At 45.9% G+C, this 27,221-nt stretch overlaps 2 protein-coding genes across 7 annotated transcripts in view; one reads left to right on the forward strand and one right to left on the reverse strand.

Moving 5' to 3' along the window:
* Positions 1 to 792: 792 nt before the first annotated feature.
* On the forward strand, positions 793 to 2,914 carry LOC6555643 (vesicle-trafficking protein SEC22b). The gene is made up of 4 exons (XM_001982398.3): positions 793 to 1,289; positions 1,371 to 1,480; positions 1,719 to 2,020; positions 2,118 to 2,914. Exons 1-4 carry the CDS (start codon positions 1,215 to 1,217, stop codon positions 2,264 to 2,266), a joined length of 636 nt encoding a protein of 211 aa, XP_001982434.1. The 5' UTR covers positions 793 to 1,214; the 3' UTR covers positions 2,267 to 2,914.
* A 61-nt stretch (positions 2,915 to 2,975) lies between these two features.
* Positions 2,976 to 27,221, reverse strand: part of LOC6555766 (uncharacterized protein CG43867) — a 123,039-nt gene continuing 98,793 nt past the window's right edge. For 2 of the 6 annotated variants that reach the window (XM_026983114.1, XM_015153274.2), the window contains 9 exons: positions 9,796 to 11,311; positions 8,939 to 9,072; positions 8,457 to 8,879; positions 8,104 to 8,386; positions 7,921 to 8,033; positions 7,677 to 7,856; positions 6,385 to 6,480; positions 5,808 to 6,149; positions 4,479 to 5,738 (listed from right to left, as the gene is read on the reverse strand). In XM_026983114.1, the coding sequence (XP_026838915.1) occupies positions 4,479 to 5,738; positions 5,808 to 6,149; positions 6,385 to 6,480; positions 7,677 to 7,856; positions 7,921 to 8,033; positions 8,104 to 8,386; positions 8,457 to 8,879; positions 8,939 to 9,072; positions 9,796 to 11,311 (4,347 nt within the window). Of the gene's footprint in view, positions 5,739 to 5,807; positions 6,150 to 6,384; positions 6,481 to 7,646; positions 7,857 to 7,920; positions 8,034 to 8,103; positions 8,387 to 8,456; positions 8,880 to 8,938; positions 9,349 to 9,795; positions 11,312 to 27,221 lie in introns of all 6 variants that reach the window. The other 4 variants (XM_026983112.1, XM_026983113.1, XM_026983115.1 and 1 more) reach the window with 4 other exon arrangements.

Raw genomic sequence — 27,221 nt, forward strand, 5'->3', positions numbered from 1 at the left:
GTCCGGTGGTCACTTTAAACCCAAACGCACACGCACCTCCAACTCCACTGCCAAGTACCACAGGTAGTCCATATAGTTAGGTCCCTGCCTCAAGTCCAAGTCTGGTTTCGCGGGCGAACCACTTTTCCTTCTGGGGCCGGCCGCAACTGGGCTGGATGTGGATGTCCATGCAGCAGATGGTCTCTGCGGGCGAACCGGTTCGGCTTGGTCACCGACTTTTGGGCGGTCCGCAGCCGAGGAAGCAGCCAACCCACTTCCGGCATCTGTGCCAGCGGATTTGGAGCGGATTGCGCAACCGTCTGGAGCAGACGGGTCTGCGAAAGTGGCGCGACGCGCCAGGGATTCCGATTTATGTTGGTTAATAATTCAGTGACGAACAGGAATGGGCTCTTTCCCCACAAGGAGAAATCACCATTTGATTGCGGCTAAAATCAAGTGGTAGCATAACAAGATGGCTCAGTTTGTAACTCGAAAGAGTAATGCAAATGGAGTAATGCAAAGTTTCAAGAATGAAACCAAGTTTCTACTTCTATTAGAACTTTTGGGGATCCTCTTTCCGTAATCCGTGAATATACCTCAATTTACGGCGGAGCGAAAGCTGTCAAAGCTGTAGGCCTAGAAAACTAGCTGGCGGGAAAGCCCGGAAATGCGAAAACTCTATTTTCAGGGGCACGCTGCTTCAAAAACGAGTTCAATTAATCATTCCCCATAGAAATTTGAACGAGCGAAAAAAATGCGACAAACTGGTATCATGGACTTCCGTTAGTGCGACCGTTCGCGGCGGATTTCGCACTCTTCGGTATGCTGCCCACTATTTGGTATATTCGGTATTTCCACGGACATACCGGTGACGTGGTTACATTGCAACAAACATCCACAGAAACCCCCCAATCCAATCCGATCTGATCCCAGCCAGCCAACCGCCAACCACTCCGCGACGTTGCAACACAGTTTTCATGCTACCATCGAGCGTGCCCGATTCGAGGCGGAGTCGATTTAGAAATCCCGGGCAGCGGAGCAGCACTCCGGCCAGTAGTGGAAAGTAGAGAAGAGGAGACGAGACGACTAGGACGCCCTGACGCAAACTTCAGCCCCCAAGCCAGTGTTCAGTCAACGGAGGAGAAGGAGGAGGAGGCGGCGGCAAAGTGCAGCCGTGGCCAAGAAGACTTGAAACGCAGCCCCGCGAGCAATCGTAACCAGACACAGCAGAAGCCATGGCGCTGCTGACCATGATAGCCAGAGTCATCGATGGCCTGCCTCTGGTGGGGACCATGCAGGATGACGAGCAGGTAGCCTAGCCGTGTGCACCACTTTCTAATCCGTTCCGTTTCGCTGCCGCAACCAAGTCACTAAGTCACTTTCACTTTCAGAGCGGACGCAGCATACTGGACTACCAAAACCAGGCCAAGATGCTCTTCCGCAAGCTGGGTACCCACTCGCCGGCACGAAGCAGCATCGAGACCGGACCCTACCTATTCCAGTGAGTAGCCACACACATCGTGGCCCCTTTACAAGGGCATGCACTATAAAATCACACCATGTACAAAGGTTTTTCGGCTCTGCGGCTAGTCAGTGCTAGTTGATTTGGTTCCGTGGGGAAAAGTATTCTCGTAGTTTGATATGAACTTTAGTGAAACTCTCACTATCCGCAAAAAGCCGATGATGCCCGGATGATGCAATGGGCGCCCCAGTTAAATGATTCCACGTTATCCATGCAGCTACCTAATCGAGAACGACGTCTGCTATTTGGTGATGGTGGACAAGATGTACTCAAAGCGACTGGCCTTCAACTACCTGGAGGACCTGGCCCAGGAGTTCCATGCCAACTACGGCCGGCGGGTGAACTCAGTGACGCGGCCATACGCATTCATCGAGTTCGACGTGTACATACAGAAGGCGAAAAAACAGTTGACGGACCGCAGACGCAACATCAGCAGCATCAACACACAGCTGCAGGATGTGCAGCGCATCATGGTGCAAAACATTGACGACGTGCTCCAACGTGGCACAGTGCTGGCGGGTAACTATGACTATCTCCAGAGCGAGCGACTATCTGCGCTAGATTGTGGCACGCGGCAGCACTACCTAACTGACGTTCACTCCGTTTTCCCTTTCAGAACTCGACACCAAGACCCAGAACCTGTCGATGATGTCGCAGAAGTACAAGAAGGACGCCAAGCTGCTCAACCGCAAGTCCATGTACGTGAAAGCGGCGGCCGTGGGCATAATATTTCTAGTGTTCATCATGTACTTCTGGGTTCTGTAATATCAAGCAGTTGCAGCCACTCGGAGCGGCGCGTTCTTTGTGTGCGTCAAGCGTCAAAGGCGCAAGACCAAAAGACATTTAGATTACGCGTACCCCAGTACACCTGTACTCCAGAGCGAGCACACGCGCTACCAACCATATGAATCATAAGCAGGCGAAAAAGTGAACAGCAAAACCCCTACCATCGCATACGCATCGTTCCCGAGGCTGGTTTCACTTCTAATATTAACTTACCTTTGCGTTATTTACGGTCTGGGATTCCATTAACTATTAACTCCCATTTCAAATTTCATTTCGCTCTGCGCTGCCTTTGTTTGCGCAGGCTTTCTTAATATTTGATTACGAATCGGGTTTAGTTTAGACGACCTTTGAGCCAAGTCGGGCGACGACGACGACCCAAATCTGTAAATTATGAACGCCGATCCGTGTGTGTGTATAAATGTCTAGATTGTAAATGGATCGCCATGCGATAGATACTGACTGCATAGCGAATCCGAATCCGGCGGGTTGATTGATACAAACTGCAAGAACACCGCAACAAAACAATGAAAAGAAAAGGAAAGAAAGTAAACAATAACAGTTTTAGGCAATTTATATGTATAAAATTAAGGCAAATAAATCAATTTACGTTGTTTAATAAAGAGTAGACAAAACTGTTTGTACAATACACTACCCAAAAGAAAGCCCGAAAGATTGAAACGGCATCTTGTGTGTTTGGTTTAGTTTTAATCGTTAATTTCCCTTTATATATATTTCGATTCACTGAGTGTGATGTGATACATTCGCCTATATAGTTTATATCCACCTGCAAGCCAGCCTTCGATTACGATTCTTCCCAATGAATTTCTCGATCCTCTCGCCTCATCTCGTCTCGTCCCGCTAAATTTCCGTTTTCGTTGCGTCTCGGCGCATATAAATTTGTAATATCAAATCTTTACAATTATGAAAAAAATGCGCTGTTGCCATATACACTGCTATATCGTAATTTGGTGTGTATAATTTTGTTAAATATCGAATCCGAATACATATATACGCTCCCTATATAACTATATATGAATGCATATGCTTTTGTGGGGGTGTGTGGCAAAGTCTGCAATAATTAACTGGGCAAAAGTGGGGAAAGTAATGATCTGCTGAATTATGTTGCCTTCTCTGATTTTCGGGTGTTGGGTTTCTGCTGAAGCTCTGGTGGTTGGTGAGTGGGATTTGCCCATGTTTCTGACACTGAAGTGGCTAAAAACGCGTTCGAAAACTAAATACGTGGTCTATAAAATCGAGGTTTGAGTTGAAGCGGAAACCATACGAGTTGGGCGGGGCGTAACTATAACTATTTAGGTATAGATATAGATGGGGATGCTTGGTTGATAGCCGTCCTGCACCAGGCTCAAAAATTCTTTAAAAAATATTTGCTTTTCTCGATTGGTTTCTGCTAATGCTAGTTCGCTTGTTTTCTTTGTTTTTTGGCTTCGTTTTGTATATTTATATTTTTCTCGTTCTTGGCTCCGACATCTACAAATTCAGAAGGCAGTTTCGCGCATGGAGGGATAATTACAAATTGAGATTCATTAAAAAGCATCGAAGAGCAATACCACTCAAACATATCATTTCTATAGGGGTGTTTTGCATTGCCTTTTGCTTGAAGGTTGGTGTAAACTAACAACAAAAAAAAAAAAAAAATAAATAGGACAGGAACAATCTAAACGTTGAGATTCTTGTTCTGTTTTCGTTTCTTCACATACCTCATTCATTTTCGGGTATGCTGGGCTTAGGACTATTCAAAAAAATAATATATAATATATATTTATATATATGCTTGCTGCGGTTTACAAAGTAGGTTTAGAGTACGAGTACCGTCGTTAGCTTAGAAAATAACTTTAGTGAGTGGTGCGCAAGGAGAAGAAGGTCCATCCCAGGCCGATTAGGCTAAGTCGTATTTCTACCGCTATCGCTATCCGTCTATCTTTATATCTTTCTATCGTTCTATCTTTAGTTTCATACTTGTAGCCACTAGGCCGGTGCATATGTATCTGTTAGTTGTATATGTCTGTTTAGCTGTGATTTTCCACCTTTATGTACAATGTGTGATCCTTTATCTGGAATTCGCCGCCTCCCATTCCTCTTTCATTTTTGCTTTTTTTTGATTATCTTTTCTGTAATCCTCGATCTGTAGGGAACCATCGTTCATTTGGACATCCTCCAATCGTGCTCTGATCTATTTAATCCGTTGGTGATCCGGCGTGCTCTTCAGGATATCAGGCTGGTGGTGCTGTTGGATATGGTGGTGCTGGTGATGACCCGAACTCAAAGTGCCCGGTTGACTGCCCCCGCCGGCGTGATGTGAGCTGCTTAGCGTGTGCGAGTGGTTTGAGTTAAGCGTGTGTGTCGCATGCGAGTTGAGCGTATTGTGGGCCGTTGTGGTGGCATTTGTAGAGAACCCGGTGGCCACTGCTGAGCCACCACCCAAGGTCGGCCGTTGGGAGGTTCTCAGAGAGCGATGCGATCCATTCCTGGTCAGAGAATTCATCTGCGGAGTGCCAGGCACCGTGTGTCCCAGGGCGTTCATGTAGTCTGCTATAAGCAGTGTGATTTCCAATATTTTCGGCTTACTCATTGCGAATAGAAGCTTTTGCTCACAGCCTCCGCCGTCATCGTGGGAAACCACCAGCATGAAGTCGTCCTGGCAGCCCCCAAAGGTCATAACAGAGCTATAGGGATACCTGGCGACCGGAGCCATTGTGGACAGCTCGAGGACATTGAGCGCATCTTCTGCGACAGCCAACCAGGCTACCGGGGTAGCTCCCGAGGCGGCGTTGGATTCAGGATTCTGTCTGGGCTTCGCCTGGAACAAGCAAGCTCCGAAATACGGCCACTTTCGGCAGCAGGTGAGGTAAATGCGCACACAGTCCAAGGTCGAGCGTCCCTTGAGGAGCATCCACTTGGAGACCAGCAGCTCCTGCACATCTTTCAGCTGCTCGGCACCTAGGGCGTCCCTATAGCGGTATGGGTAGAACTTGTCCAGACCCTTAAGGCCCACACCCACATCCCTTGACTTCTCGAGCGAATAATCGCCCATGTCGATCTGAGACATTAGCGAGGCCAGCTCCAAAGCCAGCTCTCTAGATAGAGGGAATCTGCCCTGGACAATCTGGGAATTGGTCTGATAGCAGAGCAGCAAACGCTCCTTATCTGTCTCGCACTTGATGGTGTGCTTCCAGTACAGACGGTTCTTGTAGCTAAGTTGAATCACCCGAGAATTCTCGAACTTGCCTGATCCCTTTTCTCGCAGCGCCGTCTCCCACTTGCTGATCACGTCGCACAACTTGGCCAGTGGTTCCAGGTAGTGCTCCAAATCCTTCTCGATAGGATCGTCGCTGAACAGGCAGAACCCGTTAGTTGCATCCCTTGTGCCCAGCTCGTGGGCCAAAGTGGCCTGGAACTCCTCGATGGTGGTGGATCCATCGAAGGAAACGACCTGTGGTTTTAACATAGAATAGTGTGAGAAACTGATGTTGCTTGGCTGATCAAACACCGAACATCTTACCTGGTAGGTACTGTTCATCATATGCACTGGAATAGCGTGCGGCAAGGAGTGGTGATACGGATTTTTCAGCAATATCGACAGTACTTCCATCCGCGAAGGCTTCGTCTCGCGCCCTCCATTCTTTAAGGTCCTTTCCAGAGCACGCTCACAGTAGGCGGCGTACTTGCCCGTCTCAGTTTTGGTATCGGCATTCCGGGACAGATGAAGCTTGAGGTACCACAAAAGGCGGCTCGAACGCGGAACGAATAGGGATACGGCCAGTGCCAGGAGCTGCCAGCCCTGGACAAAGCTGTATACGGGCGGGTTGCTCTTGCAGTCGATTATGGGTGTGGCGGATGGGGCCTAAAATGGTGTCATTCAGAAATGAGTTCGGATCGGTTTCGATTCGGCATTGGGGTTCGGCATTGAATTTGAGTTAGTAGAAGTTAGTAGAAGTGAGGTTAGGAAAGTTAGAACTAAGTGTCTACAGAAATTGAACGCAACTGTACTCGCACAACAAAGAATGTTACAGTACAGCAAGTAGACCGTTAGATGGTATTGTAAAGTGGTTAGAAAGACCATAAATTTCCCCGCATACCTGTATGGAGGTGGGTGAACTGCCGTTGGCTTGGGCATGGCCCGCCTGTTGGGTATCACAGGTGAATAGGCTTTGGGTGGCGCACAACAGTAGTTGCTGTAAATTTCGGGGTCGGTCGTACGTACAGTGTTGAAAAACATTTTGTTCAGTTGTGGTTGGTTCGGTTCGATTACACGCGAAACACATTCAACGGAAACGCAACGTTCGAAACGCAACGCAAGGCAACAAAAAGATGGAGAAAAGAAGAAGCCAGAGAACATTTCTGATCAATTTGTTACTCATCATTAATTGGTGGTGTGATTTTGATTTGTTTTGTTTTGTTTTGTGGTTGATGTTGTTTTCTGTTGACAGTGTTGTGTTACGGATTGCTTCGATATATTCGTTCAATAAGCTTAATGCGAAGGATAACGAGACAAAGGCACAGACACAGAGCACATTCAAAGCGAATTATAAAGGTGGAAAGAAGCAGGAAAATCATGACAGCTTTATAAACGATCAGGAAACACAAAACCAAGTAGAGCTTAAATTGCCAACACTGGCAAATATAAAGGGTATTGAAAGGCAGCGTAATAGAGATTATGTCTGATCAGTAGTTTTGAGTGATTTTAGTGGTTTAGTGGTTCATGTATTCATATTTTGATTTTGTCAAATTTACAGCAAATACTTTATACAATGAGCTGTTTGGGTCTCTTTCGCATTTGATGATATAGAAAGTTTAACAGTAACGTACTGAAAGCTATATATATGTACATACAGAAACATTTCTGACAGTTATGGGGGAAATTTGTTGTCTGAGCTACTAAAGGAAAACTCAAAACCAAACGAGTTACTGAAAAGTAAGAGGCTAGATTAGATTAGTTAGGTTTAGTTAAGCATGCACATCTAGAAGGTACTGTTAGCTGATAGTGTTTGTGGTATGTATGTTTGATATATTGATATATTGTTAAGTATGCTTAGGTATGATATTTTGAATAAACCGTTCGTAAGCGGGTTCCTTGAAGCAAAGCTTTTTTGGCTGGCAATACCTACTTTGGGTTAAAAGTATACCTATTTGAGGCATTGGTGGTGACTGTACCCTTGGTACAGTTCTCACCTTTTGCGAGACGCTCTTGGGCTGTTATTGCAAGTTGTTAATGAGGAATTAGGGAGGAATATCTACACCAAAAAACAAGGACATTCAACTAAACATATCCAAGGGGATGCAGGATCAGGGAAGGAAGATTTTTGAAGGACATAAGAAGCTTTGCAACTGAAAAACTTACGCGCGTTTGCTTGCCCAGCTTCTTGTTTACCTGGACGCCGACACTGAGCTTCTGGCCCATGTGGCGGGAGGTCTGCTTGATCAGGATGCAGATCATTTCCGTCTGTAGCTCGGGCATATCCAACGCATGTTGCAGGGCATTCTGGGCGAGCACCACATGGTAGTCGATGCCCGGCTGGTTGACCGCCACCGACATAAACAGCTGAATGCTCTGCGCCGGTATGGGAAATATTCATTGGGTTACAAAGGCTTTACTTTACAAATAACCCACTCACCTTGAAGAGCTTGATGGCCTCGGGCTGCATGGTTTCCGTGTGCATAGAGGAAAGCGGGGCCGTGATGGTGTCTTTGGTGTGCAGCAGTATGGGATGGCGCCACAGAACACAGTCTGCAAATGAGGTGGAAAGTATTGAGGGTTTAATCGTTTTGTGAGTGGCATCTTCGCAATCAAAACTCACTAGGATCGCCGTCGGTCTCCATGAGCTTCTGGACAAGCTGTTCGTACTGTGTGCCAGCACTTGGGCCGCCGCCAGAAACGACTGTTAGGTGATAGAGCCAGTTATCTCGCTCCGGTTTGCCGGAGAGGATCAGGTAAGTTGGTCCCTGGTGCGCTGGATAGATGGCAACTGTGAGTCTAGCCTGATCCTGGGCGGCGTCCTCTCGTTCTTCGGAATCAGAGTCAGAAACGTGTTCTACCTCCTCAACTCGGGCATCTCGCATATTGATCTGGCCAAGTGGATTCTGTCAGGGGTAAGATAAATAGGGTTATTGAACCTTTACACATTTATCTACCGAATGGTTGCTTAGTTACCGTCTCTGCCGGAGCCTTGAAGTAGAGAAACATCTTGCCCAACAGCACACACCAACATTTCTTGGGATGGCCGTTTTTCACCTTGGTCACCCAGCCCTGTACGGTGGGCTTCTGGTCGTCGCGACTGAGCAGCAGCTTGGTGGCATTCCTTCGCTGCACGTTTTGGAGCACCCGGATCCAATCGTCCATAGTGGCGTGCGAGTCCGCGGTGAGGTAGTAGACCTTTTTGCCCGTGTCTATCTCGAAGGTGGAGGCTCCCTCCGCACGATTGATTCGACAGACCTCATCCAGCTGAATTTGACCCTGTGGCTTTCGCTGCACGTCGTGCTGACTCTTCCAGTAGTTGAGGGAGCCATTCTTCAAAACGAACCAGCGCTTGCGCCAAGTCTTCAACTTGCCACCAAGCTTCGCCAAGTGGCCCATCTAAAAAACGGTCAGCGGTCAAACAGTGGCACTTTAGAAACGGTTAGCGGTCCACTCACCTTCTCCAGCGACTCGATCTTCTTGCTGGGCGAATCCACGTAGGACTGACGCATGAGCAGCGATGGCATCGAGGCATCCATGCATGTGGACTCTGATACGGCGTCGGGGGGCAAAGCATAGTCATCCGAGAGGCCTGATTCAAAGGAGAGATCTGAAATTACTGTGCCTCGCATGTGCTGGAGAGGGGAGGGGAAGTTGCCGGGCTGAAGGGCATGGGCATGGGCGTGGGCGTGGTAGCGTGGCAGACTCAACTGTCCACTCGAAGGCGTCACCGCGTAGGCCCCCAGCTGGTGCTTATGAATCTGGTTGGACAGTGTGTGGTGTTGGAGTTGGTGTTGGTGTGGCGATGGTTGGAGATGCTGGTTAATGTGGCTGGAGAGCGTGGTGGGTGTGCGTGATTGGATGTGGACTGCGGTGGATGGGTTAATGGCGGTTATTTGGTTATTCGGTTGGCAATGGTTGATTGATGGCAAAAGTGGTTAGAATCGCAAGTTGTTAGAACACATAATTAGTTTCTTCAATAATTTGGGGATGTTTTCTAGGGGATCGTTAGAATAGCAGGCAAGTTACGGACTGGATGCGGGAGATCAAATGGGGAGGAGGACCGTAGGGACTTTGTAGTACTGTTAGGGCTGAAACTTCAAAGGGTACTTAGGATGTGGAAGCAAGGAGCTTGGAACTTACTAGGTATTATTTTAGGTATGTGTTAATTGGTGTTGGTGCGCCGAGTTGTGTTAGTTGTATACGCAACCCAGTAAAGGGCAACGCACTAATAGGGGCAACACTACGCTAACAGAGGCGTTTCGCCCGAGAGGGTTGTACAGAACAATAGTAATGGAATAGTAATGGAACATACCACGCGCCTTTGCGTTCTTGGGACTCTCCGAACCACTTCGCTTGGCCGGACTCAAACTGGAGGAAGTCTTCAGGCTCTTAGAGGGGCTCGATGCGCTGCCGGAGGTAGAGGTCTCTGTATTGTCCGTGCTCGAGGAGTTGTGCGAGTGGTGGGTGAGCATAACCGCATGGTCTTCCCCGTCGCTGGAGTCGTCGCTCGAATCGCCCGTAAATGGCATCGAGCGGATTTGCGAGGCTCGACCCTTAACCGTCGCGTAGACGGGCACGGATATATCACAGAAGCCGCCGCTGGCGGTTTGTTGTTGCCTCGACGGTGGCAGCGGAGTTCCGGGCGTACTGCCCAGGGTGCCGTGTCCATCCCCAATTCCGGTTCCGGTTCCGCTTCCGGTTCCGGGGCCGGTTGCAGTTCCCGATCCATGACTGTGACCATGTCGCCGGCCATTGGAGAGATTGGTTCCCATCCCGTCTTGAATATCTGGCTCCTGGCTGGCCGTACTCTCCGCGGTACTTGTCCCAGTTCCAGCTCCTGCCAGTCCGTCGTTCGCCACCTGGTAGATCTTCGCCTCCCAGCTGGGAAACCGATGCAGGGGTGGTGTCGGAGGCCGTGGCACACCCAGCTCACTGGTGGTGGTTGTGGTGGTACTGGAATTTCCACCGCTAGCCATGAGAGCCGGGTTGTTCTTCATCCAGGCGGGAAGCTTTTCGCAGGATGGTGTGTAAATCTCTGCATAGTCATGGGCAGTATCTGTATCTGAGCTGTCTGGCCTGGTAACTTGGCCAGGCTCAGTGGAGACTCCTCCGGGGGCTTTGCTGGAGATGCTGGACAGTGGTGCCAGGGTTAACCCATCGACCGCGGCCACCAGATTTCGTTCAAGTTCCTGCGGCTCCATCGAAAGGTTTCTCCTGTGCTGGTGATGGGGATATGAGCTGGTCAATGGTCGGCCAATGATCTCCTGGGGATCTAGACTTTCGCTTCTCCTCCGATGTTCAGGATTCGACCCGGATCCAGCGAAATCCTGGACGTCTAGACTTAGGCTATTCCGCACTGGTCCTACAATGCTATGCCGCTGGGATTGATTGGCTATGTGATTCTTGAGCAACTCCAACTGCTGATTGCACTTGACGTTCTGCTCGCGCAGCAGCTGGTTCTGCTCCTCGAGATCGCGGAGCTTGTTGTTTACCCACTCCTTGATCTTGGCAGCCTTGGCTTCGATTTGTCGCGCGTCGTGCAGTCGCAGCTGTCTCTGCTCCTCCACTTGGATCTCCAGAGACGTGATGGTTTTCTCAGTTTCCTGGGTGGGCGGTAAGCCTGATCCTGCTGCTCCTGCTGCTCCTGCTGCCGCACCTCCACCTGTCTGATGGCTGGGAGAACAAGTGTTCTTGGTCTGCTGCTCCTGCGGATGACTGGGGATTGGCTGGTGCGGATGCTGATGCTGATGCGAGTGTGAGTGCAGATGCGGAGCTTGTTGGGGTGGTGGCTTGGGCCACTCACTCAGCCGCTGCTCCATGGCACGCACCTAAAAACAGGCAAGGGGAAAGAAAGGAGGTTACTTGAGTTGCAAACTGCTCACAGGGCAAACTTTTCCAAATTAAATTAAATTCACACCAAGCCACGACAAAGTTCAGGGCAGGGTTTAATAGGTACACATAAACGCAACCCAAGGGATTAGCCGCTGCTAGTGCAAAAGACAGATATTCTCTATTTATATTTAATGTTGTGAACCATTAGGACACCTGCAAAGGGCGTTCGATCATCCCGCTCTCCACCTTGGAGCGGAGCTCTTGGTCTGGCAGGAACTTGTGCAATTAAGAGGCAGATGGTGGCGACCATTTAACACCCGACTGCTGCAGTTCCACAGAAAATAGCTGAGGCACTGGCAGTATTTGTGGAAGTGGCCAAGGAATGAGCTCGGCACATGCCATCGCCCCAGGAAATAAGTATTTTTATGGTTACACAACAATTTGCAAGTAATGCAACTGCCACGGAGAACACGAGGCAGAAGAACAGCAAGACAGGAAAGAAATAACTTCATTTGGCACGCCAGGAAACCAAACTGACACCTAAACAAAGCCGGAAACTATAGCAGAGCAGAGGGTGGTGGCTGGAAAGGGGTCACAGGGTTAAGGAGTGGGACGGCGGATGAGGGATAAGCAAGGAGGATGAACACAAGGCGCACGGACAGGGGCATTCGAAGCAGAAGGATTTTTCTCAAGGTGGCACACACAAACCACAATGTATTCCCTTCCCTCCCGGTTACCTCCCGGTACTTCAGTGGCGGCTCCGAATGCATTTTTAGTTGCAGTTGAGATTGTGCAAGGCAAATGGGTCAATTGTTTCGTTGAAATATGATTAGACTGGAGAGAGGGCCCAGGTTTACGGGCCACAAATGGCGGGCGGTTGAATACATGTTCGTGTCGCTAGATGGCCGTCCCGTTAAAAGTAGACGGACTGCCAAAAATAGTCTGCTTCTAAAAACGGTCAAAGCCCTGCTAGTCCTCCGCCTGGAACTCTCCCACACCATTGCTTGAGCCCAATTTTTCTGGTCTATCTATAATGGCAAAGTTTATGCCTGCCATGCCACGAGACGGATTCACAGGAAGCAAGCATCTGGGAGGGGTTTGCTTATTGGTAATGGGATACGCCATGTGCAGCAGCTCGAGAACGTGAAGAGGGCGGAGTACAGTAGACAAGAGTTAAGGACATGCAAAGTGCAAATGCTGGAAAAAGTGTGTGCAACCTCGGGTGGCGGTAAAAAAACGGCTGAATAAAATCCTGGCTAGCCAAAAACTTGGAGGGAAACTATCTGCCGGGCTGCAAGTTGAGCTTGGTAAAGCGCTGAAATCTTAAACGCATAAAAAGGGGGAGCATCAGAGAGGAGCGAGCAAGTTTCCTGAAACTTGAGCCATGAAATCGGGCTGCGCCTAAACCGCTAAGACAAAATCTCTAGGCCAAAGGACCGTTGGCAATGTCTTGCTTAATGGCCCAAACAGCAAAGTTCAGACACGGAAAACTTGGCTGCTACGCGCCTCCTCCGGCTCTACCCGCCTTCTCGCCATAAAATGAATCGAATGAATTGCCTGCACTTAGGCGTGCGAAACTTTGAGCCCCAAAAACAAACAACGAACAAATCGAAGTCGGTAAAAAGGCAGTGCGATTACGAGGACGAGGGACGAAAGCTGAGACAGTGAGTTGACTTTATCTACATGCGTTTTCTAGATTCGCAGACACAGCTGCTTTCCAATCTATGGGTATCCGAGTCCTGTCAGCCAGACAGCCAAATCCTGGCCATTTTCGTTGTAGGATTTGCGATCTGCAGCGGGATGGCGCCTGGGATTGTTTTATGTGATGCGGAAGGAAAGCTGTGGAGAACCTCCACACAAAGCTGCCTTTTGAGCAGCAAAACAGCACTATCCAAGTTTGAATTTAAATTAAATAGATATTCCTTTTACCATTTCATCCATGCGTTTTAATCCTTTAAATGTTCAACGACAGATTTGAAAAGGAAAGCCTGCAGCTGTCACAAAATGCAAATTTAAGAGTTCTATTCCATTGCAGAATGACACATTTATTGCCCGCTGCACAGGGCATAGCCCCCAACAAATAGTGCAGTGTCTGCCACTTAACATAAATCGCACATACTGCCGTAAGTTCCCTTTTGAGGCAATAATATAAAAGAGAAGTAGAGAAATCCCCGGCAATAATTTGCCCCAACGCACAATCGGATTATGCCGAACAGAGAGGACTTCAAGAAGGAGCTCCGAAATGGGCTAGGAGGGTGGAAAACGGGTGCGTTCCGTAGAAGCTACCAGAAAAATGTGCTCAATAAAATAAATTCCAAAAGCTGAGCTCAAGACGATAAAAAGATGAATGAATAAGCGAGTATTTGAATAAAATTTGAATTGAATTTCCCGGCCACAAAGGAGGGAGTGCTGCTCCCCCAACAGCCGATCCGCATCGCTCCGTTCTCCGGCCAAGCTTGCATCCGGGTTTTATGACTAAATGAGCAGACGCAATTAAGTGGGGCTGGCTGGGCGACCGAAGTGGGGTTTCCTGGGCTTCTCCGCTACTCCGTTACTCCGCTACTCAGCAGATGACTAACGACACTCCGCCATTATGGCCAGACTGAAGTGGAAGGGGCGAAGTGAGTCACTGTGCTGGCTGAAAGGGTCATCCCAGTGGGTGTCCTCTATCAAGCCAATAGTGTAACGATGATTAATCTGCCTATAATGAAGAAGCTGTTGCTGTTGAAGGGCTCCAGCTGATGAAGAAATAATGTCTTGAATATGAGTTGAGGCACTTCGGTAAGTGCGCTATATAAATTGATGCGTAACTCGCAGGAGCTCATTATATTATATACCATACGAATACATGGTAAGTAAACATCGTAACAAAAAAATGTGCAAAAAATGGCCAAAAAATTTGATTCCTTTTTTGGACACAGTTCGATTGAATGTTGAAATACGAGCTCAACGAGGTATTCCATATTCAGACAATTATTTGTAAAGTTTTGGCTAAAATACTGATTATTTTATGTCGGAAAACCGGAAAATCGACTTTTGGCAAATTTTCGATAGGAATTTTCTTCATAACTTCCATAAAAATGATTAAAAAGATAAAAGAATAACAGTTTTGAGCAGCTAATTACCAACGCTAAACATCCCTATCACTTTTAGACGAACTTGGGAAAATAATTTTTTTTGTGATTTTTTGTCTTTTTTTGTAAGGGGTAACACCAACAAAATTTGCAAAAAATGACCAAAAAATTTGATTTCTATTTTTTGATACAGTTCGATTGGAAATTTAAATACGAGCTCAACGATGTATGGCATTCCATATTCAGACAATTATTTTTAAAGTTGTGGCCAAAAAACTGATTATTTCATGTTGGAAAATCGGAAAAACGACTTTTGTGAAATATTCGATATTTTTCAAAGGGAATTTTTATCATAACTTCCATAAAAATGATCAAAAAGATGAAAGAATGACAGTTTTGAGCAGCTAATTACCAACGCTAAACATCCCTATCACTTTTAGACGGACTTGGGAAAATAATTTTTTTTTTGATTTTTTGTCTTTTTTTGTAAGGGGTAACATCAACAAAATTTGCAAAAAATGGCCAAAAAATTTGATTTCTATTTTTTGATACAGTTCGATTGGAAATTTAAATACGAGCCCAACGAGGTATGACATTCCATATTCAGACAATTATTTTTAAAGTTGTGGCCAAAAAACTGATTATTTTATGTCGGAAAATCGGAAAAACGACTTTTGGCAATTATTCCATATTTTCGATGGGCATTTTCATCATAACTTCCATAAAAATGATCACAAAGTTGAAAAAATAACAGTTTTAAGCAGCTAATTACCACCGCTAACCATCCCTATCACTTTTTGACGGACTTGGGAAAATAATTTTTTTTTTGATTTTTTGTCTTTTTTTGTAAGGGGTAACATCAACAAAATTTGCAAAATATGGCCAAAAAATTTGATTTCTATTTTTTGATACAGTTCGATTGGAAATTTAAATACCAGCTCAACGATGTATGGCATTCCATATTCAGACAATTATTTTTAAAGTTGTGGCCAAAAAACTGATTATTTTATTTCGGAAAATCGGAAAAACGACTTTTGTGAAATATTAGATATTTTTCGAAGGGAATTTTCATCATAACTTCCATAAAAATGATCACAAAGTTGAAAGAATGACAGTTTTGAGCAGCTAATTACCAACGCTAAACATCCCTATCACTTTTAGACGGACTTGGGAAAATAATTTTTTTTTGATTTTTTGTCTTTTTTTGTAAGGGGTAACATCAACAAAATTTGCAAAAAATGGCCAAAAAATTGTATTCCTTTTTTTGGACATAGTTCGATTGGAAATTTAAATACGAGCTCAACGATGTATGGCATTCCATATTCAGACAATTATTTTTAAAGTTGTGGCCAAAAAACTGATTATTTTATGTCGGAAAATCGGAAAAACGACTTTTGGCAAATATTCCATATTTTCGATGGGCATTTTCATCATAACTTCCATAAAAATGATCACAAAGTTGAAAAAATAACAGTTTTGAGCAGCTAATTACCAACGCTAAACATCCCTATCACTTTTAGACGGACTTGGGAAAATAATTTTCTTTTTGATTTTTTGTCTTTTTTTGTAAGGGGTAACATCAACAAAATTTGCAAAAAATGGCCAAAAAATTTGATTTCTATTTTTTGATACAGTTCGATTGGAAATTTAAATACCAGCTCAACGATGTATGGCATTCCATATTCAGACAATTATTTTTAAAGTTGTGGCCAAAAAACTGATTATTTTATGTCGGAAAATCGCAAAAACGACTTTTGGGAAATATTCGATATTTTTCGAAGGGAATTTTTATCATAACTTCCATAAAAATGATCAAAAAGATGAAAGAATGACAGTTTTGAGCAGCTAATTACCAACGCTAAACATCCCTATCACTTTTAGACGGACTTGGGAAAATAATTTTTTTTTTGATTTTTTGTCTTTTTTTGTAAGGGGTAACATCAACAAAATTTGCAAAAAATGGCCAAAAAATTTGATTTCTATTTTTTGATACACTTCGATTGGAAATTTAAATACGAGCTCAACGATGTATGGCATTCCATATTCAGACAATTATTTTTAAAGTTGTGGCCAAAAAACTGATTATTTTATGTTGGAAAATCGGAAAAACGACTTTTGTGAAATATTCGATATTTTTCGAAGGGAATTTTTATCATAACTTCCATAAAAATGATCAAAAAGATGAAAGAATGACAGTTTTGAGCAGCTAATTACCAACGCTAAACATCCCTATCACTTTTAGACGGACTTGGGAAAATAATTTTTTTTTTGATTTTTTGTCTTTTTTTTAAGGGGTAACATCAACAAAATTTGCAAAAAATGGCCAAAAAATTGTATTCCTTTTTTTGGACATAGTTCGATTGGAAATTTAAATACGAGCTCAACGATGTATGGCATTCCATATTCAGACAATTATTTTTAAAGTTGTGGCCAAAAAACTGATTATTTTATGTCGGAAAATAGAAAAAACGACTTTTGTGAAATATTCAATATTTTTCGAAGGGAATTTTCATCATAACTTTCATAAAAATGATCAAAAAGATGAAAGAATGACAGTTTTGAGCAGCTAATTACCAACGCTAAACATCCCTATCACTTTTAGACGGACTTGGGAAAATAATTTTTTTTTTTGATTTTTTGTCTTTTTTTGTAATCAACAAAATTTGCAAAAAATGGCCAAAAATTTGATTTCTATTTTTTGATACAGTTCGATTGGAAATTTAAATACGAGCCCAACGAGGTATGACATTCCATATTCAGACAATTATTTTTAAAGTTGTGGCCAAAAAACAGACAATTATTTTATACCATACGAAAGCAAATTCGTTGACTTGTGTAGTCCACAAGCATTCCCATCGTTCCCGGAGAACTAATTCGCTGGCCTTCTCGGGCAATTTGTTAATACACCTCAAAATGTGCCGCAACTCAAACAAAGTCCATCCCCTTTGGGATTTCGGCCACATCCTCTACGGCATCCTCCCATTTGTTTTTTCTGTATACATGTAGGTACATATATTTTTCCGTTCCTAGCGTTTCTCTAACTTCTTGGGCAAACAGCCTCCTGCTCCCTGCCCTTATCGCAGTGGCCTCCGCTCCCCTTTCTTCCTGCAACGTTTAATTTGGAGTCATGATTCCATTGTTATTTATAGTCAACAAAGCGGCAGCCGCTTGAGGAAAACAAGAGCACGGCAAAGCGGAGGAATACAGAATACAGCAGAGCCACTCAAGAAAACACTCCATAAAACATTGTTGCCGCCCTCGTTCCCCGAAAAAAAATGAATATTCCCATCTTCCAGCCCCATTCCCGGCACGCGCCACCTCCTCCTGCAGTCGTCCTACAGTCTGGCAGAACTGACACTTATCTGCTATCTGCTATCTAGTGCTACCCACTCCAGGAGCTCCCCCAAAATATGCTGGATATCGTTAGCTGCAGCGCTCTCCATCGCTCCATCACTCCAGCCATCGACTTTGGCCATGGAGTGCCCGTCGAATGGGGCAGAAGAAGCCGAACGACAAATTGATTTGGAGTTTACTGAGCTATTCGGGGAACACGCTCTTCGTCATCGCTGCTAGGATGAAGATCCAGACTCCATTTTCCTGTACATCGCTACGCATTACTGTCACAACATAGCCATTGCTATGATTCACCTGATCGGGACTAACAAGTGCCCCCAGCCTTGGAGCAGCTTCAGCTAATCCCCAAACGGTTGGTCCCTTCCTTGGGGATCAATGCTCCTTTGCCGTTGGAAACCGCTCCACCTTCCTGGGTAAAGCTGCCGCTGTCGAGGGGTAAGTCTGTGGCGAATGATTTTTCCATTACAGTCAATGTCAATATTTGCGTCATGTTTTGGCAGCTTTGAAATTAAAAATGCGCAAGATTCACAACAACCCGGAACGTACATAGTTACATGACAACTTCATGCAGCGCGGCATCCTTCTGGAGCTGCTCCGTTTATGCCCCTGCTCCTTTTATGTGGCACCTCTCAGCTGCTCCGTCATGCAACAGAAAGTACAAAACCGTTCCGTACGTGATCTCGACGCGCAGATACCTATTGCTCCATGGGTAGATTCACATTTAGACGGAGGAAATTATGATTGTTGCTCGATTACAACTTGAACATGTGTCTGTTGTGCTTTTGTCCGTGGCAATCCCACATCGTGCATATACCCCAAGTTACTTGTGATGACTGGCGAAACATAAGCGCGAATGACGATGTCTGTGCATTGTTTTAATTAAAAGAGCCATTCTTAGCACCCCTTCTCCGCAAATCAGGTGCTGCATACTTTAGTGCGTCTGTGGGGCGGCAGATGAAATTTTTATCTGCCACCCAGGTATCTCAGGTTGTCCTTTATGACAGCGCATTATTCCTGCATCGTTCCCATTATATATGCGGTCAATTTGGAAGGCGGTTGTCCGACGCACCGCTGACACTGATTTATAATGCAGACACCGTTTGATGCATTCCCGGGGAATTCGCCAAGGACCCGACCCTTGTTGCCCGTTTCCAGATCGGCTTAACTTAATCAGTTTTGAAAAAGTAGAGAGCAAAGTTTGCCTCGCCATCTGCCAGACAGTAAAGTAAGACAAAAGTTTCGCGTTTCTGATAAAAGTTTGACGCGACTTGCAGTCAGGCCGGTTTTCCTTACTTTCTCTCCGTTTGATGGGGTAATACTCTCGGCAATACTCGTATAGCGAAATTTATGGAAGCTGCTTACTTTGGGCTTACTTTTACACTGTACCTTTGGTACTGCAGCATCGTTCTGTGGGTCTTTAAGGTTCTTAAAAGCCGTTGCCAGTGGGACACAGCCCAGAGCACTGTTTGCTTGTTCCCTCTTCAAGAGCACTTGGGCAGCACTCCACTTGGGTTGCCGTCCCAAACTCCTACCCGCCAAATGTCGTCTGCCACTGGCCCTGTAAGTTGTCGCCAAGGCTACCAAGCTGGAGGAGTCAACGGGTTTCCCGCCCCCGAAAACGTGGATATTTTCCAGCTTCACAGCTGCTTTCTCTCAGTTTCTTCAGCTCGACTGGTCTGCGACATTGTCGAGGGCTGCACTCGAGCCATGCGAAAAGGCAAACAATGTCCAGGAGCAGCACTCGCTGCAGGAATAGGAGGCGGGTTCTGGGACTGGCCAAGTCTGGCTCCGAATGAAATAATGGAAATGCGCTGCTATATTTCGCCGCCTCTCAATAACTTTCCTCATTTTGCTTTGTGCCGTGCCCCAGCCCAGCCCAAAAAAGAATTAAAAGCCAGTCAAAGTCTTAAGGGGGAATCAACGCCAACTGCTTGTGACGCGGAGCAAGTAATGGGCCTGCTATTATACTCGTACGTATTCTTTATTCTTGAAATTTTCGACTGACTGCCGTGGCGTTTTCTGTTTTCCACCCAGTTTTCTGTTTTCGGGGGTGTAAATTTTGCCTTTTCCGCTTCACTGGATTAGCAGTTCCCCCCATTCGAGTTCCGATCGAGCTGAGTTCCTCCATTCAGGCCCACTCAATTCATTAGGCATTTACCGACTGCCCGGGGAAAAATGAAAGATAGCTTTAATTATGGGAGGCCCACAAACTTGGAATGGCTCTTGCTTTCTAAATACCCTACGATGCACGATTCCGAAGAGGAATAAACTAGGCGCTTTTCAGCTCATAGGATTATGGCATCCAGGATTCAACGAGGATCACGTTGGCTAATCTGTTCAGACAATGCTGCAATATGTGGTCATGGACAAGCAGTGGACCAATAATAAATTTAAGCTTTGAGGGTATTGAGAGTATTGAAGTCCCTATCTGTCGCCTTTTTAATTTGGGAAAAATCCCTTTGTTGCAGGAGCAGTGGGCGCAAAAACGTTGCCCGTTCAATGACAAACAAAGCATTCAAGTGTAACAGCTAGCGAAACGGGGGATGCAGTGCTTCATCTTTGTTTTCCTGGTCCCTGGCTATCCGGCATACATGAATGAAAAGGTTGGGACAACTTTGGTCCGCGATCAAAACCCCATAGTGACCTTTTCTCGGCTCCATCGTCATACCAATTAATCGTGAGGCAGAACAGACAAACAATGTCTTCTCGAGAAAAACAGCGAAACTTGTAAGCAATTAAGAAATTTTTCAGCTCCCCCATTTGCCCTTTGCTTGTCTGGAATAAAATGGTTCTTTTTTTCGGGTCTTGACAACTTTTCAGCGCATTCTCCCACTTCTCCCCAAATCATAAATATTAGATTTTTATGAAGCATTCGCTGCGATTGCTCTCAGCTGGGGCCCAACACGTAAGAAGTAGCCAAAGACATTCGGCGGCGAAAAGCTGCAGGGGAAAATCTGTGAGGAGGAGCACGAGGGCCAGGATACTTATCATAAAGAGGACGAGTGTATTGTTCACCAGTTTTTTGAATCTTCACGCGCATTGGCGTGTGGGGATTTCTGTAAAAAGTTGGGTGGTGGAGGTGGTGGAGGTCAAGATCTTGAAGCAGGAATCAAAGTGGATACGCTTACTAGTTTCGGAATAAGAAAACAATAATTATACAGAGTGCATAGTACGTACATCGAGGACATTGTGTGCGCCGGCCCTTTGCCACTGACTGTGCAGTTTTCGCCATTTTCATTGCGACCAAGCAGTTCACTCAGTTATTCTTATAAGATCGGACAAAGGTCCTTCGCCCCGGCTGTGTCGCACCGCACAGGGGTTAGGGTTAGGTTTCGGTCTAGGGGTTCGGGGTTGATTTCGGCACAGAGCTCTGAGTCTCTGAGGCAAAAAAACTCGCAAGCATCTGGAAAGGGGAAGTCGGTTGGATATGCAGAGGAAAACCGGTTTCCGATCCGCGATCGCGAGCGTTGGCTGAAACCCGGCGCAGGGAGACTCGAAAGCGGTGCTTGGTCCTTTCGCGCGGACTTCTAAAACACTTCAGACACTCCACCAGAAATATGCAAAGGCGTTTCGGCTCGACACGGCAAAAAAAATGATTAGATTTTGAATTAACCGGCGTGGTTGCACAAGTAATCGGGGACCAAACAGCGAAGTGAACGACTCGAGCTGCCAACAAGAACTAAAACCGAAACTGAACTCGAGTGAATGGACTGCGGGAAATGCTCGGGGAAATTGTGCTGCCAGCGCTGGCAGAGGGAAATTTGCTGAGGGAAGTTTCAACGATGCGTGCGTGTTTTATTTTTGGGGTGGCAGCGAGCAGGAGCAGGAGCACAAACACCACCTCTCGCATCCCACCACATGTCCTCCCCCCTCCAATCCGCGGATGCTGAAGTCCTGGCCAAAATAGAGCCCTTGCCTTCTCGGGCTGAACGTGTTTGCATTTGGTGTTTGGTGGCCTTTGAGGCAACTACATCGGCCGTAAAGTGATGCTGCATCAGTGGACTTTAAATAATGAGCACGTAGAAATTCAAGGATTTCTGATTTTTGTGGATTTTCAAAGCTACTTGCTTTTGATATCTGAGGCTAGTTTTCTCAGCTAGTTTAGTCCCAGCAAATCTTCTGTCAACCGCCAATGGGAAAGCAGCGATCCAATTGGAGCCGGATGTCAGATGGGCGAAGGTGCCGCCCATGTGGCATCCAGCTCCAAGCTCGAAGGGGAATCCTCGCAAGTGGAAACTGGGGCTGAGGCAGGTGCTCGTTACTTGTCAGATTATATGTGTATATATGTTTGCTGCGCAACTGATGTTGAATAGGAGCAGTAGCGCCAGGCCATTTATCTCTGCTCCGCCAGTTTTCCATTGCCCAAATATGTTTTGTTGCCTCCTTTTGCACATAATAAATGTAACATGTTGCGTTGGCTCTTTGGCTGATTGTTTGCGGTGGGTGTTAACAATTTGCCTGATTAAAGGCCGGCTATAACAGCAATCGCACACAAAGGGGAGACTGATGAGTCAGTCGCTCTGCCATCCATCAGAGTGCCAGCAACCAGCAACCAGCAGCCAGTCAGACGGACAGACAGACAGACAGACAGACCAAGGAACCGGGCTATATGGTTATATATGTAGAATCTCCAGACTGGATGGCGGCCAACCGATGGAGACACTTTCCACTCCAAGACTTTCCCTCTCGAAGCGGCGCAGTTGGGTTCTCTCCACAAAATTGCCATTTAAGCTAACACTTTGGACTTTTGGCTAGGAGTAGTCAGAATCTGATCAGAATTACTTTAAAAAAACCATTATTTGTTATCAGAAGATGATATATAGTTCATACCAAGCTGCATCTCCCCAAAAACGCAACACCTCGTTCGTGAGTTTGATGACCCAATGGAGCCGTGAGACGATGGATACAAAAGCATCTTGCGGATATCTATCACATCATTCACTGCGTCGAGTTGCCGGCGGAGTCGCGACTTCTGCGCGCTATTTTTATAAATATTTATGCGGCCCCTCGTCTCATGTCTTTTGACTGGTGCGTGGCTCCATTGGCGGCACAAGCGTGTTAGCGGCAAAAGCCACAGTCCGCCAAATGATGTCGTCGACTTGCAGACGAGATTAAAATAAAGAAAGCAGCCTGCGCCGGCTACAAAACGTTGAAACCACTTAGACCAGCAGAGACAAATCCGGGAAACGGCATTAGGGCCAGGGCGTTTCGTGTTAAGAATCCTACGACGCCCTTTTCAATTTGATGGAACTTGAATTAAATGTATTACCTGGTCATGGTATACAGCGATTTCCTAATATGTGAAATTTAGGTTTTAAGCTTTATATTGGTGTAGAAAGAATAGTGCGTAAAATGCATGTGAATTCGGTATTCTCCGTGTAATCAGCTTGTAATGGGTACGAAAAACGGATACTAAAAGAGGGAGAGCGAACTCGAGGCGAGGCATAAACGCATTACATTTTTCAAATGCACATCAGCAGGGCAAGATGGGGACTGGGGCGATGGCACATTGGATCAGGAAAGGCACCGGCTATATCTAGTGCGGCTATGTGGCCGTATGAGTGCGGGGTATGGGCTATGGGGTATGGGTGTGGGGTGTGGGGTGTGGAGTGTGGGCGAAGTGCGGAGGCTTCAAGCGAAAGTGGCAATCGTCGGAGGCCAAGACAACCACCAATCTACCAAGACGATGGCGGCTAGCCTGCACTCCGATGACGGATGCATGCATCATTAATTCAACTGAAACAATGTTCAACAACTAAATAGCAACAACAACCGGGCGGGCAAGGGGCATGAGGGGAAGGTGGCGACTGGGGTCCGCCAACGCTCCCCAATCAAAGAGCCCTCTCAAAAAGACTGAAGAAGAGAGAACGGCACTGCAAATACCCTACACGAGAAGATCGTTATGTTGGAGATATGTAGATACAAAGGCTAGCAAGAGAATTTGTCAGCGCGGCTTTAAAAATCTACGATCAGGTTACTAAAACGTTCCTGCATTATCGTTTCTTTGTTAAATTTATCTTTTGAGTTGGGATCGTAAAAGTTGAGACAGTCTGTAGGGTAATTCTGAATGCGATTGGGTTGGAAGTCTGCCATTATTGGCGAAAGTAATTAACAGTGTGGCCCACATACAATCCAGCGGAGTAAGTGCATCCGTGTATGCCTCCATTGCTCTGGGGTTCTGGGGCTGGCGCATCCAATCAATGTTCACCCGGAGATGAATGGGTAGTCAGTGTAAAAAGCTTAGCAGCTGATCCACGTGCCCAGAACTCAGAACTGGGAATCCAGATGCCAGAACCTGCAACCCCATCTCCTGGCGTCTCGAGGCAATCAATCAACTAGTCTCTTGCTGCATCATCCTAGTGGATGCGAATGTATCTCACGGATGCAGGAAAGTTAATTGAATCTGCAGCTCCTACAGCAGAGTGGGAATACGAACAGAAATCGAAATGGAAATCGGAATAGGAATGAGCATGGCCATCATTCATCAGGCAATAATCAAAGAGATGACGACGAACGGGTTCGGTGATAAGTACATTTATACAGAAAGATATTCAATCAACAGGCTGACCCACTTCTCGATTTCATTTCGCCAGCACACAAAAAGGTTGAAAGTTCAAACGCGAATTGTTTAATTGCATTACCAGCAGTGGGCTGAATGGCTCATGTGACATGTGCACAATAATAAAGCTTTCATCTCCCCCCAAAGTGCAAAGATGAGGGGGCTGCACTCTAATAATAGCCACTGTGTTTCAGTTAAAAGAAAATCTGTCAGATGGCCAGGTGGGCGGTGCAAGAAATAACCGAGCGGAAGCAAGGCATCTTCAATATGTTAAAAAAGTCATAATTTACATGGGGTAAAATTAGTTCAGACTCATTAAGATCTTTTCCTGAGGTCGTCACTTCTCTTCACAAATGGGACTTGGTTTTGGATGCATTGGTTTAATGGTTGGCACAACGGGCCATAATTTCCATCGCGTTTCAGTAACCTTACATTTGGCATGGAATATGAGAACGTACGTATGAGTGCACTTAGTAAGCTTACCTTTTTCCTATAGTTATCCATTCATAAAAGGGGTTTTGTTCGTTGTTTGACGAGATTCGTTGCGTTTTTTCGATGATCTGGCCTCCTGCTCGCACCTTAACGTTACTGCTAACTACCGTTACCTATGATTTAACCTCCGCTCCCGCAAAAGATGCCGTTACTGTTAGTTCTAGTCCTTAAGCTGTTAATGCAGTCGTTGCTGTTGGTATTTTCTTTGTTTCTGAGGAAAGCAGACGCAATAGCGACGACGCTTTCCCACAGGACGCTTTTCCAACATGTTTTGGGGGTCACCTGCGAATTTCGCTTAGGAATTTTGAGATCTCTTATTCCCTTCTCCTCGTTATCCTATTCCTCGTGCATTGTTAACTTCTTTGTTGCAGCATTCCACTGTTGTTCAACGTGTGCTTTATGATATTGCGATTTTCCGATTTTCCAATTTCCTGATTTCTTTCACTGTAACAATTTGGTTTTTTCTTTTGATTTTCTTGGTTTCCTCCTCTTATCTTCCTTTCCTGGTTGTTGCTGTTTTGTAAATGGACGTTTTGTTGTTGTTTGGCTTAATTTCGATATGTGTGTTTGTTGTGTGTTTGAATCCTCGCTTGTTCGGGCACCGTGCACCGTTCCTCGTAGTTGTTGGTTATTTATTTAAAGTGCGAGCTTAGTTTACTTAACTTCGTGCTCTTATTGTATTTTGTCTGTCCTTTTGGGCTGCTGCTGCTTCTTCCCCATTTCGCTTTTCCTGCTGCTTTCGCTCTCCTTCTTCTTCGCCAGTCAGCTGTCGTTGAGCGAGAGGGAATTCGAGAGAGCACTGTTATGTCGTACTCTTTGCGCAAACTCTCTGCGCGTTGGTGTTGTACAATGCGATAATACAATGTCCTATAATCGAGGACGTGCATTAATTTGTTCTGTCCTCACACACTAACCGAAATCTCGGGATTGTAATGCTTGTTTCCACTTTCATGTTATCAATATTCCCCAGCAAACTTTCGCTTAACTTCGCACTGCCACTCACTTTTCACTCCTATGTGTGAGGCTATGTGGGGCATTGGGCGCGCGTTTTATGCCGATAATTCTTTTGTCCAGCGGTGACTTCACCCGTTTTTCAGCACGGGGTAACCGTTAACTACTCGCAGTGCAAGTTCGTTTGCTTTTTGCTAAAATGGTATTACTTATTAGTGGTCAACAATCGAATCGAAAAACAAACTCGACAGATCCGCGCAGCTACAAGTCTTCTTTTGCACAACTTTTACGCTCTGCCTTTTGTTACGCTGTTTCTTTTTGTTCTCTGTGTTCCATTCACGTTTTGGGTTTATTCGCCCGTGTTGTTGTTTTCCAGGGGTGGCTTTCGCTTTCCGACTCTCTCTCGCTCTCGCTCTCTCTCTCTCTCTCTCTCAGCTACGTTTCCTCTCTCAAGCTTTGCAACCCCTCGGAACCACAGTTTGAGCTCTAGTTCTTAGAACTACAGTTTGAGAGTGCTTTAACCCGCTGGTTGTTCTTGTTGTTTGTTTTGCTTGGCCTTCCTTGCCGACTTCCCGGCGCTTTCCAGACTTTCCAACACTGCCATTCGCCATGTGCTCGCCTCATGTCACCTCAATTTTTAATGGCGGCCCACTGCACCTGGCCACCGATTCCCAGATCGAGATCCGTTGGAAAATCCCAATTGACCGAGTTGGGGCATTTCAAAGTTTTCCCAAGGTTACTGCTCCCCCATATGCAGACAAACAACTGGTTTTTCGACCTTAACTGCTTGCGGGCTGCCAAAATGTTGGCCCAATGTTGATGGGATCGGCGTTAATCGTTAGATAGACAAGGAATACTGGTGGAATGATGAACTACCGTGTTGTTTCTAAAGCCACGATAAATCCCTTAAGCACATTCTGATGTTATATTGATGTCCACAAAGATTCCGCCCTCGGAAACGCTAGTAATGCTTTCCACCCACTTCCACTTCCTCGCGTAATAGTTATAATGAGCTAACACATTTTGAAGCCCCGACACGACTAATTGAAGCATAAGTAAAGAGGCTGTTAACGGTTTGGCCCCCAAAAAACCGAAGGGTTGCCGGCAATTTAAAGGGGGAGTAAGGAGCAGAGGAGGAACTGGGAAATCGGGGTGGCTATGGCCATTCTGGCCCATCCTGTTAGCTAGTTAACATCCACGTGTTTGTACATGAATTTAATCTCGGGGCAAACAAAGTAACAAGAATTCAATTTGTCACAGTGGTTGGCCCCGCTTTGTTAAGTATCCGGGGTTACCGGAGTTTGTCCTGGGACTGGGTTGCTAAGTGAAGCCGGGGATTCGGAGGTGGCCAAGGATCAGAGGCAAACATCGCCGGGCAACGGTAGCTCTATCTCTCTGAGCTACCCATGATCTGGCTGCGGGAATGGGAGCATGAAATGCACAGAGAGAAATGGGTTGTTGTCTCGAACGGGGAAT

The sequence above is a fragment of the Drosophila erecta genome, unplaced genomic scaffold, assembly GCF_003286155.1.
Source record: "Drosophila erecta strain 14021-0224.00,06,07 unplaced genomic scaffold, DereRS2 tig00000283-arrow-arrow-pilon, whole genome shotgun sequence".
NCBI lineage: Eukaryota > Metazoa > Arthropoda > Insecta > Diptera > Drosophilidae > Drosophila > Drosophila erecta.

Excerpts from the sequence above, each read along its gene's own strand:
- LOC6555643 (XM_001982398.3), top strand. The coding sequence starts at position 1,215 with ATGGCGCTGCTGACCATGATAGCCAGAGTCATCGATGGCCTGCCTCTG. Across the intron at positions 1,290-1,370 it reads CCATGCAGGATGACGAGCAG|AGCGGACGCAGCATACTGGA; the intron begins GTAGCCTAGCCG and ends TTTCACTTTCAG. Across the intron at positions 2,021-2,117 it reads ACGTGGCACAGTGCTGGCGG|AACTCGACACCAAGACCCAG; the intron begins GTAACTATGACT and ends TTTCCCTTTCAG.